Source organism: Prosopis cineraria, unplaced genomic scaffold (genome assembly GCF_029017545.1).
Source record: "Prosopis cineraria cultivar Desert tree isolate PC_DT_omini unplaced genomic scaffold, ASM2901754v1 PC11, whole genome shotgun sequence".
Lineage (NCBI taxonomy): Eukaryota > Viridiplantae > Streptophyta > Magnoliopsida > Fabales > Fabaceae > Prosopis > Prosopis cineraria.
In genome coordinates, this window is record NW_026555342.1 from 38,517,758 (window position 1) to 38,532,786 (window position 15,029).

At 32.1% G+C, this 15,029-nt stretch overlaps 1 protein-coding gene across 1 annotated transcript; it reads right to left on the reverse strand.

Moving 5' to 3' along the window:
* Window positions 1-275: 275 nt before the first annotated feature.
* LOC129286647 (galactan beta-1,4-galactosyltransferase GALS3-like) lies at window positions 276-4,985 on the reverse strand. The gene is made up of 2 exons (XM_054922622.1): window positions 3,686-4,985; window positions 276-837 (listed from the first exon to the last, which is right to left on the reverse strand). The coding sequence occupies exons 1-2, from the start codon at window positions 4,858-4,860 to the stop codon at window positions 492-494; spliced, it is 1,521 nt and encodes a 506-aa protein (XP_054778597.1). The 5' UTR covers window positions 4,861-4,985; the 3' UTR covers window positions 276-491.
* Between the last annotated feature and the right edge of the window lie 10,044 nt (window positions 4,986-15,029).

Genomic DNA, 15,029 nt, shown 5'->3' on the forward strand with positions numbered 1-15,029 from the left:
AAATGATTGAAAATGTATTATAATAAAAATTGGAGGGAATATCATGTTACTTGTTTTTCCTCTCATAAAAGACAATTTTAAAAATATTTTTTAAATATTACCTAAAATATCACATCCTGAGTTATAAATATAACCAAATAAACATTTTAAAACATGTCTTATAAATGAGATTGGAGGGAATACAATTTTAAAATAGACAAATAAATTTAGAGTTTGAGAGTTAGTGAATCAAAAGACGCATTTGATCTATAAATACTTAGATTAAAACAAAAGAATTATCACGAATGAAACAATATCATATACCCCATCTGTATCTATAACCAAAAAAAAAAAAAAAAAAACTACATACAGGGAAAAAAGGGGGAAAAGAAAAATATCCGAACGAATTTCTACTCTACCATAACAAAGTCAAATCATATATTTATACCTCAAAAAAAGAGAGAGAAAAAGAAAAAGAAAAAAGAAGAGTGGGCGAGTACTCATAATCCTGACTATTGGTGAGTGTTCTGTAACTTGGATCCAATCATCCTGGTTTCAAACTTCTTGATGACACCACCAATGTCTCTCATGGTGGTGTCCAACACATAAGGAATCTTCTCGTGCATGAGTTCTGTGGAATTCACAAGCATTTTACAGGTCTCTCTTCTCGCGGCTATGGTTCCATGGTAGTGATAGTATTTAATCCTTCCCTCTGTTTTGTGCGTTGTTTTTCCTGCCAAGTTCTGCGACATGTGAACACCTGTTGCGTACACGTTACGAGGTTGCACCGCGTACTTTCGATCCCTCCTTATGCCTCTTTTCACGTCCCTGTACACCAGTTTCTCGAATACCCATTTCCTGCATTGTTCAAATTCCTTCCGTGCTAGTTTAGATCAGAGTAAAAGTGGGAAAAAAAAAAAGACAAAATTAAGAATTTTTTTTTTCAAAAATAACATTTTTTTAGGGTTAAAATGCATAAATACTTAGAAATTATTTTTCAAAGAGCTTTTAATATTCTTAAATCAACAATGATTCATGAGTATTCATTAATTTTATAAAAAAACCAACCCAGCCAATCCATTAAAATAACCTAAGGTTGCCAGTTAAGTTCCAACGATAAAACTTAATAAATTGGGAAAGGTCAGCATATTTTATAGTTAACAGATACCCATATTTGTTGACTTAAACATATATAAGGTCCTGAAAAAGTTTCCAAGTATTTCCGCACTTTTAATATTATTTTTTTTACTATTTTTAAGAATTTTCCTTCCTAATTTTCATATCTCTATATTTTTCTTTCTATTTAAACAAAAAGTTAGACTCGGTTAGAGGAAATATTAAAAAAAAAAGGAAAATAGAAAATTATAAGAATAATTTTTCTCTAATAATTTTTCTTCCTATCTAGAGGAAGGGTCAAAGTTCACACATGGATCTTCAAAGGGAAAAACAGGACATGAAAGAAATAGACACAGTACATGAATCAATGTTTAAATTAGAATTTACAACCAATAACAACTCACCATGTAAATGAATTTTACATATTTTTCAACTTGATTTGCCAATACCAGATTAAAACTTGTTCATTAAAACTGATTTATGAAACCCCAGGTACAGAGTTTGGCTTTGACATAAGGTCAGAAAGAAAAATCCCAACATGAATCCTGTCTCAAACCTGTCCCATGTTTCTAAAAAAATAATACATATATATATATAATATTAAATAATTCAAATTATAGATCAAATGATTGTTTCAAATTAAAAACATTATAATATGTAAACAATTAGATTGACTCAAAACACATTTTCTCATCAAATAAAATTTATCATTTTCAGTAAATTGTGGGACAGGACAGGAAAGACATGTAGTCATACAATATCTGCAACATTAGGTATAAATATCAACAAGAAAAAAACTTGGCCATAAAAAAAAAGTTAAAAATAATATATGGGAGAGTACCGAAAAAAAAATCTAACCTCAGCCCCACCCATGGTTATTCCTATCTACTTAATAATATTTATAAGTCATTTTTAATATGATTTACTATAACTAAAAATAAACCCTTAAATCTAAATAAATTTGTCTTAAAATTTAACATATTTTCACATTTATAAAGGCAAACAGAATTATTTTAATAATTTTTTTAACATTTAATAAGGATAGAAAAGTAAAAAATGAACATGACTAAAATTAATCTTTTTTTTTCTGCCTTATAAATAAAATTAGATGAATATATCTAATTCCCTCAAGAAAAGTGAGAAAACTTGTGTGAATGAGAATTAGAAATGGCAAAAGGAAGTAGAAAGAGTGAAAGACCAAGAGAGTAGGGCAGGGCCTTTTTCTGTGTGTCTCTTAAATTACAAAGCAGATTCCAATTCCCATATGGGGTTATATGTTGTAATCAGACAATATGTAAATGCAATAATACATTTGACAACTCAGACAACACTTTGAGACTTTGTTTTCTTCATCACGTGATGACACACTACTAATAAAAATCGAACCACCACCACTACTTGCCAGATAGATGTAACTGTTATAGTGGTGAATATGTTAAGCTTCTTAAATGCATCTCATTTAAATATATATATATATATATATATCTTGGAATGCATACCTACAAATTAGTCATATTCAATATTGATTCGTAGACATTGGTAGTAAAATGTCTTCATCTAGAATAAAATATCATTCAAAACGGCCAACTAGTTTATAAGAATACCACTCAAGCCATATGAAATTTGTTCAATGAGTAATGTGTAAGTACTACCATTATGAAGATTTCTTTAGTGCCTTAATAGGTACTGTACTTCCTTTAAAAGGCCAATTAGTTAATAAGGACATGACTTACACAGTCTAACATAACTTCAAATCTTACCGGCCAATGTTAATATGCAAGTAGTTCTATAAACACTTTTTAAAGTGTGAAACCTAACCAGACCATGATAAACTCAAAACCTAATTTACCAAAACTTTTAGATGCCAAATAAAAAATTCTAAACAAAGCAAGCTCGATTATTTTATTTTAATTTTATTTTTTTGGGTTTAATTTCTTTAATTTCCAAAATCTGGAATCCAAGCCTCAGAAAGTTTTTATTGAAGAAGACAAAATAGGTGATTAAAGAATGGTTGAGAATTTTCAGCAACACAATTCAGACTCTTGACCAAGCAAGAACAAATTGTTATTTCTAACAATAAACACGGTCCGGCACATATGAATAAGAAACACATCACATTGAAATAATTGTTTAATCCTAAATTCATAACACCACATGTCAATGCGCGTTAGGAGGATAACACATGACACACAAGAATGGGGCTAATAGTTCCAAACACATCAATCATCTTCTTCCCTGTCCTCTACCATTGCTTTGAAAAACAAGACAATTATTTATCATCAATAGAAAGTGACAACACGCATCTGATATCCCCAATGAAAATAGTTGGGCAAAATGCCCATCGTTGATTGTTCCACAACGTTAAGATTCAGAAAAAAGAAGTATCAAGTTGGGCATAATAACCATAACCGCATCCAGATCAGCTCTGAATTTCACATTGAACATAATTCAACTTGTTTGATCAATTCAATACCACGATTGACACGCAAAATTGAGTTCAATTCATAGCAAACAGACAAGATCTCAGGTTATGAATGGCAACATACAGTAAAATAGATCAGAGACAGAGAAGGAGAGATTCTGAAAGTACCTGTAAGTTTTGCCGTAATCTTCAGAGAGACAAATCTTACTGCTCATGGGCATCTGTTCGAAGGTGAATTGAGAATACTCAGAAAGCGAATCGAGCACAGTTTTGATTGTGCTTTTAGGTGGCACATAAATATACTCATCAACATCGAAGAAGAACATCCACTTGGCCATAAACTTGTATCGATGCAAACAATCATTCACCACCATGAATTGATTGTGATAATACCCATCAAATCTCTCTTGGTCTCTAATATCCTGCAATGTCACATACCCCAATTCCATCCATGGCTTCAAAACCTCAAGCACTTGTTCGTGGACCCCACCTGCATCGTGTATCACAAAGTGAGATCTGGGTCCGAAGAGCCTCACATGGTAAGCGATCCATTCTCTAACTCTCTGAGGGTTCAAGTTTCCGTACAACGACGATCCACAGTAGAAGTACTCGTACTTGGGCTTCGAGGTGAAAATGGAAACGTCTAGACTTCCCGGCGACTCCGTGAGGACCTCCATTCTATCAGTGAAGTTGAAACTGGCGTCACCGCCGCCGGAAGTGGCGGCGTAGAGGAACAATTTGCCGCCGGAGTTGTCAACATTGACGGGCTCCGAGAAGGTACAGTTCACGATCACCACCGTGTAGACATGGCCGTAGCCCCAATCTGGAAGCATCTTGTACCCAACGGTGGTGACGGGTTTCGCGGTCGTGTTCACGCGCGGGGCCCACTCACACTCGTAGGTCGGCTTGCCGTAGACATGGAGCGGCTTGGAAGAGAGACCTACAATAGCGAATGTGTTCAGACCTCCTCTGTAAGCACCCATGGTGACGAAGTTGTAAGCTGCAGAACCATAAGGATTAAAATCCCGCTTGATGATTCCATCATCGGAGGCCGGCCGTGGTGGTGACGCTGGCGGCTGCACAGACGGTGGAACAGAAAGCAATCTAGATAACTGGGTAGACGCAGAGGATTCACTAGAAGAAGAAGAAGGTGGTGGGTCTTGGGGTTGGGAGACGCGTGAGATGCAGACACGGAGATCAGAAGCAGAGATGGTGAAGCGAGAAGGGATGAACTGAAGAAAAGTGGCGATAGAACAAAGAACCAGAAGTGTTGTGAGAAGAAGCTTGAGCTCAGCTGTGTAGTTCGCTAATACACCAACAAACAGTTTCTTCTCTTTCGCCATTGTTGCCTACAGTTTCTTCTGAATCTTCCCTTTTCTCTGTGAACAGAGAAGGTGGTGGGAGGGGTGGCGAAGGAGAAGGGAAAGTGTTTATAGTCGTTTTGTGGGGTGAGTCTATATAATGTGCTTAGAATTTAGATTTAGAATTATTGAAGAATCAAATTAGGGTCGTAGCAGAAGATGATGCCATATGATTGATGCTTGATTGAGGGCAGTTTTCCAACCGTGATATGAAGCCCTCCATCTAATATGATTTGTAAAGAAAATGAAACTTTTTAATTATTTAATTCAATTTTTGTTAAAAATATTCGTTGATTTATTTTAACATTTTGTTTTTATTTTTATTTCCATATTTTTTTACAGTTCTATCTCTGCATATTTTTAAATTTTTAAATCATTTTAATTACATTTAAATGATATGAATTTATTTTTTTAAATGTGAATATGAAAAATAAATTTTTGAAAAATATTAAATTCAATTTATATGAATTAATGTAAAAATTTTAAAAAATGAAAAAAAAAGATGGTGGAAAAATAAATTTTTGAAAACAAACTTGCACTTTCCTCTTGTTAACATAAATTTTCTAAGGTTCTTACGAAATATAAGAAAAATGTCTATATAAAGTTGAATTTCTATATAAATAATAACGTTGAATGTCCATATGAAAGATATTTGATTAAAGTATATTTGGTTGATATAAACATATAATGTAAAATTGCTCAATTTTCTCTTACTTTTATTTCACGCATGTGCTGATTTGTAAACAAAATGAAACTTTTTAATTATTTAATTCAACTTTTGATTTAAAAAATTGGTGATTTGTTTTAACATTTTATTTTGTTTTAAGTTTTAATTCCATATTTTTTCTCTTTACAGTTCTACCTCTGCATATTTTTAAATTTGAGTCATTTTAATACATTTAAAAGATATGAATTTATTTTCATAAATATGAATATGAAAATAAATATTTCCAAAAAAATATTAATTTCATTTTATGTAAATTAATGTAAACAATATAAAAGTTGGGAAAAAAAAAGAAGAAGGTAGAAAAACAAAATAAAAAATTTCAAAAATTTCAATTTCCTGTACTTTCCTCTTTTTTTTTTTTAACGTAAATCGTCTAAAGTTAGAACGAAATATAAGAAAAATGTCTATATTGAAGTTGAATTTCTATAGAAATAATCACGTTGAATAAGGTATTTCCATATGAGAGATCCTTGATTAAAGTATATTTGGTTGATAGAAAGATAGTCTATAAATATATAATGGTAAAATTGCTCAATTTTCTCTTACTTTTATTTCACGCATGTGCTGATTTGTAAACAAAATGAAACTTTTTAATTATTTAATTCAATATTTGTTAAAAAATATTGGTGATTTGTTTTAACATTTTATTTTGTTTTAAGTTTTAATTCCATATCTTTGCTCTTTACATTTCTACCTCTGCACATTTTTAAATTTTTGAGTCATTTTAATACATTTAAAAGACATGAATTTATTTTCATAAATATAAATATGAAAATAAATATTTCAAAAAAATATTAAATTCATTTTGTATAAATTTAAGTAAACAAAATAAAAGTTGAAAAAAAGAAGGTAGAAAAACAAAATGGAAAAAAAATTCAATTTCTTGTACTTTCCTCTTTTTTTTTAAACATATATTCTCTAAGGTTCTTGCGTATAAGAAAACAATGTCTACGTTGAAGTTGATTTTCAATAGAAACAATAACGTTGAATAAGGTGTTTCCAAAATTATGCGAGATCTTTAATTAAAGTAGACGTGGATAGATATTATAACGTGAAGATAGTATATAAACAATAAAACAGTGGGAAATTTGCTTAATTTTCTCTTAAATTTATTTCACGCATGTGCTTGATTGTGGCCTTTGGGACAGCGGTGAAATCAACGATTTTCTCAACTTACCTTTAATTAAATTAAAATAAAAGAATTTTTTTTTTTTTGACCAACAAATAGAAGAGATTAAACACCCACAGATTACAAAGGAGAGAGGGAGACATGGGAACGGGTTGATCCAAATGAAACTGCAGCGGTAGTTTAGTTTGAGATGAACAGGGCAATTGAATAAGGAGTTTTATCATATGACTCTTCTTTTAATGTACGAGGACAATTAATAATGGATTAAGTTGAGTAAAAAAAAGCTAATCTTTTATAATAAGATAAATAAATAACTTATCTTTTAAATTTTAAGTTTAATAGCATCATACATTTATTTATTGTGTAGATTATTCCATGAACTTTTGAGAACAGTTGTCGTTAATAAAAATTAATTTTAAACTTTAGTTAACTAAAAAAAATGATAGAAAAGACATTAAAAATTATAGAAAAATAAAAAAATTACAATAAAGGATTTAAAAATTATAGATAAGAACCTAAAAAATTATAGAAGGAGACAAATTTTTTTTTCTTTTCTATAATTTTTTGCTATCCTTTTCTATTATTTTTTAGTCAATTAATGGTTAAATTTAACTTTTATTAATGGAGGAGCTTGATTGCACTATTTTCAAAAGTTGAAAAAATAATTTGCACAATATATAAGCTCAAAGTCTATAGTGTTACTGATCCTAAAATTCAGGGTGTAATTTGCCCATGTATCCTTTATAATATATCAAATTAAGGTTCGAATCTCTAATAAAAAAATGTCCACATTTAGTATTTGGTCATGCTTTGAAAATGAGGATACTTAGATGCAATTAAAAATATATGAGCAAAACTTTTACATTGTGTTTGGGAGTCTTTTTAAGGAAAGAATAAAATGGAGTGTAATAGTTAAAAAGCTTGAGGCACTATTTGAGAGTTATTTATTTTTTAAAGAGGAGTGCAATGATAAGGAGCGGTCCTTAAAGCCATCCTTTGTCATCTAAAACTCAATTTTTTTTATGAACAAAAGTTCGTCTAGTTTGTAAGGAGTTAACTCATAACCTACAGGATTGTAGGATCAAATTTTGCTATTAATGTGGAAACTTTTTTAGTAAGCAATTTGTAAGTACCTTTGTAAACTTTCTTTGAGTCTGAAAACATGCTTTAGCCTTAATTAGCCTCTAGGATCCAACTCACAAAAAAATTTTATATAAAAATAAAACTTAATTTTTTATGAAAAGTTAGACGATTACAAATTATGAATTAAAGATGAGTGTGGACGATTAAGGAATGTGATAGGAAAGAAATTAAATAGTATAGTGGTGTACACAGGGGATAATCTATACAAGATAATGGGTAGAACCTAATCATGAATGCACAAGCAGGTTGAGAAAACTATTTTTATCAAAGTTGTGCAGCAAAATCATGATAAGTGGATCATGATAGTTGTAATGACTTCCGTCATTATCCAATACTAAGCCCAGTTAAAATGAATAATCCTTACAATAAGGATCAACTATAGCTAAAGTTAAATCAAAGTTCTTAAAACCATTTCTAAGGATTGGGATCCCAAAAGTCCTTTGAAAATAAATAATAAAAACAATGCTCTTGAAATTACTTAAAATCAAGGTATAAGAGTATGCCAAAATATGGGAAGTAAATTGAGCATTTAAAAATATTCAAACACAAGCATTTCAAAAATATAGGTACATCTATCATGGTCAACATCCTTCTTCACCAAAGCCAACTTTAAGTCACATATCCGCCACAGCGGAAGCCTCTTAATAGCACATAATTTTGCAGCATATGAAAAAGAAAACTAACTTCTAAATCATCTAATTAATAGCTTGGATCTTCGATTTAGGTGATCCAAGTGTTCACACAAAGATAAACCAAAAACCTACCCAATGGTTTTGGTTTCACTCCAATTTGGTACCGTATGAGGATCCTAGAATGCTAAGTACAAAACAAGCTTTTAATGCTACAAGCACCCTCAAGTGTGTCCCTTGTTGAACCATCATATTTTACCAATTGCAAATGATTCTCAAGCATACATATTTATAAGCATAATACCCTACCAAGTAAATCCAAGAAATAAAAGGTATCAATTATAATCATAAATATGCAATAATGGTCTTTCTCAAGTCTAAGTCCTAATAACCAACAAATGACTCAAATATAACAATAGGGCTACATGCAGATGATAAATAGTTAATATATTAAAATCAATCCCTAAGTTGGCAAAATATGTGTTTAATTACACTACAAGAAGACTAACAACAAGCTTAGTCCTTAACCTTGGAGGCTTCCCCTTTTTCTTTCTTCTTGAAATCCCCTGGAAATATTTTAATAGATGGGAGTAAGATTATACATTCTCAATAACCAAGGCACATAAATTTAAGTACATACAAGTGTGGCAAATACAAGCATATAAAGGCAAGGACTCAATTAATCTTCAACATGTATCAAAAGACCATTAATCAATAATCACAAATTATATAATGCAATGAAGATGATTATGCATGATCTTGTGTATTTCATCCTTATTCCTCTCCTAATATCTTTTGATTGAATCCATAGGCTATTAAATCATATAGAATAATCCATGTGACTGAATTAAACCTTCTCTCTATTTGTGGGGATTATTCCGCCAAGGTTCCCGGTCCTTATTCTTAGACCATGAATTTCCCCTTCGCAAATATTAGGGTGTCATAGTTGTCATGACCCACACTGTCCCTCATAAGAAATTGATGATCCCAAGCAAATGTTCTTACATATGCTATCCCTGAAGGACAATGGATATAAATGCACTATAATAAAAATGCATAAATTTTGATGGTGGCTGTACCACGTGGATTTCATAATGCCCTTACTTACTTGGGCGAACTCCCACCCATATATGATCATGCAACATGCTCATATTACTCAATGGCATGTCATAAACACAAATTTAATTAACTTATCTCATAATCAAGTGCATGTTATCAAGTCAAGAATAACTAACCAATAATTATCTCATGCTAAAAATCATATATTCGTGCTTATATTTCACTTAAGCACACAACTACATTCTCATATCCATGCTCATTGATTCACATATCCATAGTCATGCTCATTAAGATCACAATTATCACAATTCCATCATCATATCGTGCTTCATAATCACATTGAAATTCATTCAATCATACCATATAACTCATGTTGTAATATCCTAAACCTTTAATTCGGAAACTAATTGCTACGTAAGGATAAATTAGTAGATTAATTATAATTTTGGATGGTAAATTAACATTTTGGGTTGTTAGATAGTTGAATGATTACGATTAAGTGAAGGAATAGTGATTTGGAGCTAAGTATGTGATTTATAGTGAGAGTTCCCTCACTATGCCATTACTGCAACATATGTATTATGTGCCACAGTGTATGGCATAAAATCTAGATAAGAAGGACATGGCTTAGCTCAAAATTAGAAGGAAAAAGAGAGAAAAACATGAAAGGGAAGGAAAGGGGAGGGTTCTCTGCTAGGATAAGCCATTATTGACACCAAGGGAATAATTCCAACCTATCGCTTATCAAGTAAGTTTTGTACCTTGCTACTCTCTTATTTTACCCTAATTTCTCTAAGTTTGAGAGGTACAGAAATTGAATTAGGAAGTTTTAAATAGTTTTTTTTCTTATCATTTAGCTATGAGAAGCTTTTTGTAAGTTAAATTTAGGTTTTGTGACTGGTTTGATCATTAATAGTTGAGCTTTAAAGTTGCAAGCTCAATTTAACCAAGATTAGAAAGTTTAAAAGAGTGAAAATGCTCATTTGGATTATATGAAGGCTAATGGAAGTTATAGAAGGTGTGGGGAAGATTAATAGGATTTAAGGTTGCTAACTAGAAGTGGATAGGTAATAAAGTGAGCTTGAGTTAGCTTAATTATGTTAATTAGTATTTGTGATTAATTTGATAATTGACTTATAGTGTTACATTGTATAGATTAACATGGCTTATGAGTAATTCTAAGCAATTGGAAGTTAACCATGTAAAGAGTATTGTGGGTAACCCTTTATAGAAATAGAAGGGTTAGAGTGTAATGTTCGCTTTGACATTACCAAAATAACACTCATATACGTCGTTATGATAACTAGGATTACATAAAAACCTAAGAAGAAGTTATCACAATTCAAGGATTTAAAAGATAATTAGTATAAAATAATGGGATCCCAAGAAAACCCTTTTCTTTTAAAATAGTGTTCAAGCTCAAACCATAGTTAGAAATCAAATAAATACAAATGCGGAAGCATAGAAATCAAATAAGCTTTAAAACAGGCTGAAATATGCCTTTTCTCAAAAATTTGGTCCGTTCGTTGTGGCGGATGGCATAAAAGGATGAATCGCTCAGAAGGCACCTATGTCGTGGCACAACCACCATGCATCGTGGCGTGCACCTACTGTCACGATAGCACTCTGAACTTTCAGAGTGCACCATTTCGCCATTTGATGTCTGATTTATGTGGTTCAAGTGTCTACACAAAGCTCATCGAGCCCTCTAGGTAATGGCATTAGTCTCATACTCAAATGATCATCCATTGAAAATATAGACACTTGAACCCCAAAATGGTTCATTTCCACCTAAAAACACACATAAAGGTGTCCAACTCACAATGCCTAATACCATTAGCCCTAGAGATAATTTGACCACCTTAAATGGACCACCCACAACATGACAAAATAATCATATCATACAATTAAGCATTCTCACTTAAAATGACCACCAAACCCCTATTTGACAATAACACAAAGGGGTGGATAAAATTTAGCACACATGTCAATTGGTCATTTTGGTATATAAATCACTTCAAATTCATCACTTGTAATCGTAACTTGGCCAAGCACATACACTTAATCCACAACATCAACCTTGGACCAAGATACGCATACTTATCACAAATTCATACAAGTGATAACCAAAATAATATCATGTTCCTAAGTTGGCATTATAACATAGCATATTCATTACAAACCCAAAAAGGAAAAGGGAAGAGCTATACAACTATTTCTCTTCATTCTTCAGTTGTCCCTTCCTTCCCCTTGCCCCTACCGGAGCCCTCACCTGTAAAATATAACCACGGGGTGAGATAAACATCTCAATAATAGAATAATTCACTACTATTAATTAACATGCACAACCATTAGGGAGTAAAGTTATTACACACCAAAATATACTTTTGCATATTATAACATACTCTTTTTTATCAACACAAATCATTTACCATTAGCATGATCATTCTACCATTTGAGCCTCTATATCACCCCGACTGAAACCATAGGCTCTTGAACCAAGTGCACATCTATAATGGTCGGAGCTCACCTTCGGTGGTAGGATCAGGCCAAAGGCATCCTATCCCACTTTTAGACTATGGTCTGCCCCTATCACACATGAATCGGGGTGTCATTACTTTAACACCGTATCACTGATATTAAGGAGCATCACTCTCCAACGCCGTATCCCCCATGGATATTAAGGAGAAAATTTCCAACACCGTGCCTTACTAGACACTAAGGAGATACATGTTATATGAACTTCCACTACTCCTTCCTACAGGTAAACTCCCAACCCCTAACATGATCATGCTCAAATTACCGCACATTTCACACCCTTATGAGAAATCACTAATTTTCACATAAGAACCCAAAATTCTTTATCATTTCAAAAGTAGTTTCTAATGCATGAGAAAATCATCTTTCACAATATTCCAAGCTTTCAAAACACTAAACACATATATTTATCTACTTATAAATAGTTAAGCAGTATAATTAACCAGTATAAATTATTCCATCACCTCAACCCTTTGTCACACAAAAGGGTTACTATGGCTTAATGTTAGCTCCACACATTTTATATGCATGAGGTAGCTCGATAAATACGCAATCTACATAATCAAGTGACAATCGTCAATTATCACTCCAGATAAACCTTAAATTTTCTAGGTTTTAAGTGCCCATAACACTCAATTTCTTTATCTAACCATATCAACCATTTCCAAAAACTTTAATCCTCCTATTAAACATCCTACACACCAAAATCACTAGCTAATTTCCTACATTGTCTTAAAATCTTCATATTATACCTAGGGTTCATCCAAACTCTCAATACAAATTTTCAATCACCATAAAACTCATAAACTTGGGGTTAGAGGATTGATTTAACTTCCCAAGACCTTAAATAAACCAATGGGTTTGGTTTAAACCTAAGGAAACTGAAATTAAAGCCTCTATTGCCCTAAAAGTTAGAAATCTATGCATAAAGATGAAGGAGAGGGAATGTGAAACTTATCTAAGGATGATTCAAGCTCTTAATACTCCTAATGTGGCCTAGGGGTTGTGCTATAGTAGAAAACACTCTCTTCTTCATCGCTATCTCATTTTACTTTTTTCTTTCTTCTGTTTTCGATCTTTTTTTCACATTTAATAAGTGCTGATTTTGTGCGTGCATCACAGTGCATTGACACGCCCGCCGCAGTACATGGCACAGAAAGCCCTACTAAGATTTAAACTCCCTTTTGTGCCATGGCCTACTCAAACATCAACCTAACCCTCTTCTAAGGTTGTTTAAGGATCTAAAAACTATATTAGTCTCCTATAAATCTCATTAATAATAATTTATTTAAATTGACCAATTTACTCTTAGAAATACCAACAATTACTAATTGAAAAACTTAGGATGTTACATAGTGTAACTGGATAATTCATTATGTTTACTAGCTTATTTATTTATTTATAAGTTAATTTGTCTAATATGATATATGGTATTATTCTTTGGCATGATTTGAAACTTGCTTGATTTTGAATTGGAAGGGGATTTGATTCATAAAGTAAACTACTAAAAAGGTTGTTTTAAAAACCTAAAATTTACACTTTTGGCTAGGTGATTCTACTACTAAAAGTGTAACATCTTGAATTTCTAATCCTGTATTAATAATTGATTAGTAGATGAATTAGTGATTTAATTTTAGATTAGGGTTCTGAGTGATGAAGTATTATTTTGACTCATTAGGATGTTAATTGAATAGATAAGAGTGGAAGAGCGAAATTTTAAAGCAAATCATATGAGCATAGTACGACTTTCCCTCACTGTGCCATGCACCATTAGGGGGGATAGATGCATCACAGCGCATGGTGCAAAACTTTAGTTAATAGGGATGTGTCCAACTCATGAAACAAAAGGAAAGAATGTAAGAGAAGGGGTTTGGCATGGAGGAGAACCTAAGCTGTACTAGGCAAGCTAAATCAGGAGTAAGGACGATATTTCCAACCTGTTACTTATCGGGTAAGTCTCATACTACCTTAACCTTCGATTCTACCATATTTTCTCTTAGTTTTAACTAGTGAGAAATTAAATTTGGGAGTTTTAAGGGGTTGATTTTTTATCTTATAGTAATAGAAAAGTTCTTTGAAACTAAACTAGTACTTTGTGACTGGCTAGAGTCAGAACGATAAAGCTTTGAAACTATAGGAAAGATTTTCCTTAATCTAAAGAGAGAGAGTAGTGAGAGAAATTTGGTTAGAAAAGGTTAAATCTTGTAATAAGGGGTAATTGATGGTAATAAGTGTAATTGAGTGTGAATTGTGGAATTTATAGTGACTAGATATTTAATTGCGATAATTGGCACTTTGTCAATAGTAAGATTGACTTTGAATGCCAATTTTATGTAGATTCTAGTGTGTGATAAGTGGATAAGTGGAAAGAGATTTGAGTAAGAAAATTACACAGGTAAACCATTCTATCGAATAGAAGGGTTGAGGTAACCATATAGTTTGTTGTATTTATTAACTATTATAATTGTGTGTAAGTAGATATGAAATAGTGAAATTAGTTTTATGAGTTTTATACATGATTTGTTTTTGAAAACAGTTTTAGCATGAACATCAGTTTGTGAAGTGAAATTTAAAAGGTTACTGATTTCGATTGATATATATATATATATATATGATATGATATTATGTGCTATGGAAATGTGAATGAGTAGTGAAAATTGTGAAAAGAGCATGATCATAAAGGTTAGGAGTTCACCCAAGATATATGGAGATGTGTGTGTGTGGAGAAGTGAGTGAAAAATCCATATAGTCGAGCTGGCACCATGGACATCTAGTACAGCATTATATGGGCTGTTACCATAGGTAATTCGGTACAGCATACTATGGCACAGTTACCATGGGACATTCGGGCAGTCTGGCAACTCCCTGTACTCATTAGGGTATGGTTAGGAGTCAACAGTGCCTTTATCACAAGTGTGTGAAGAGG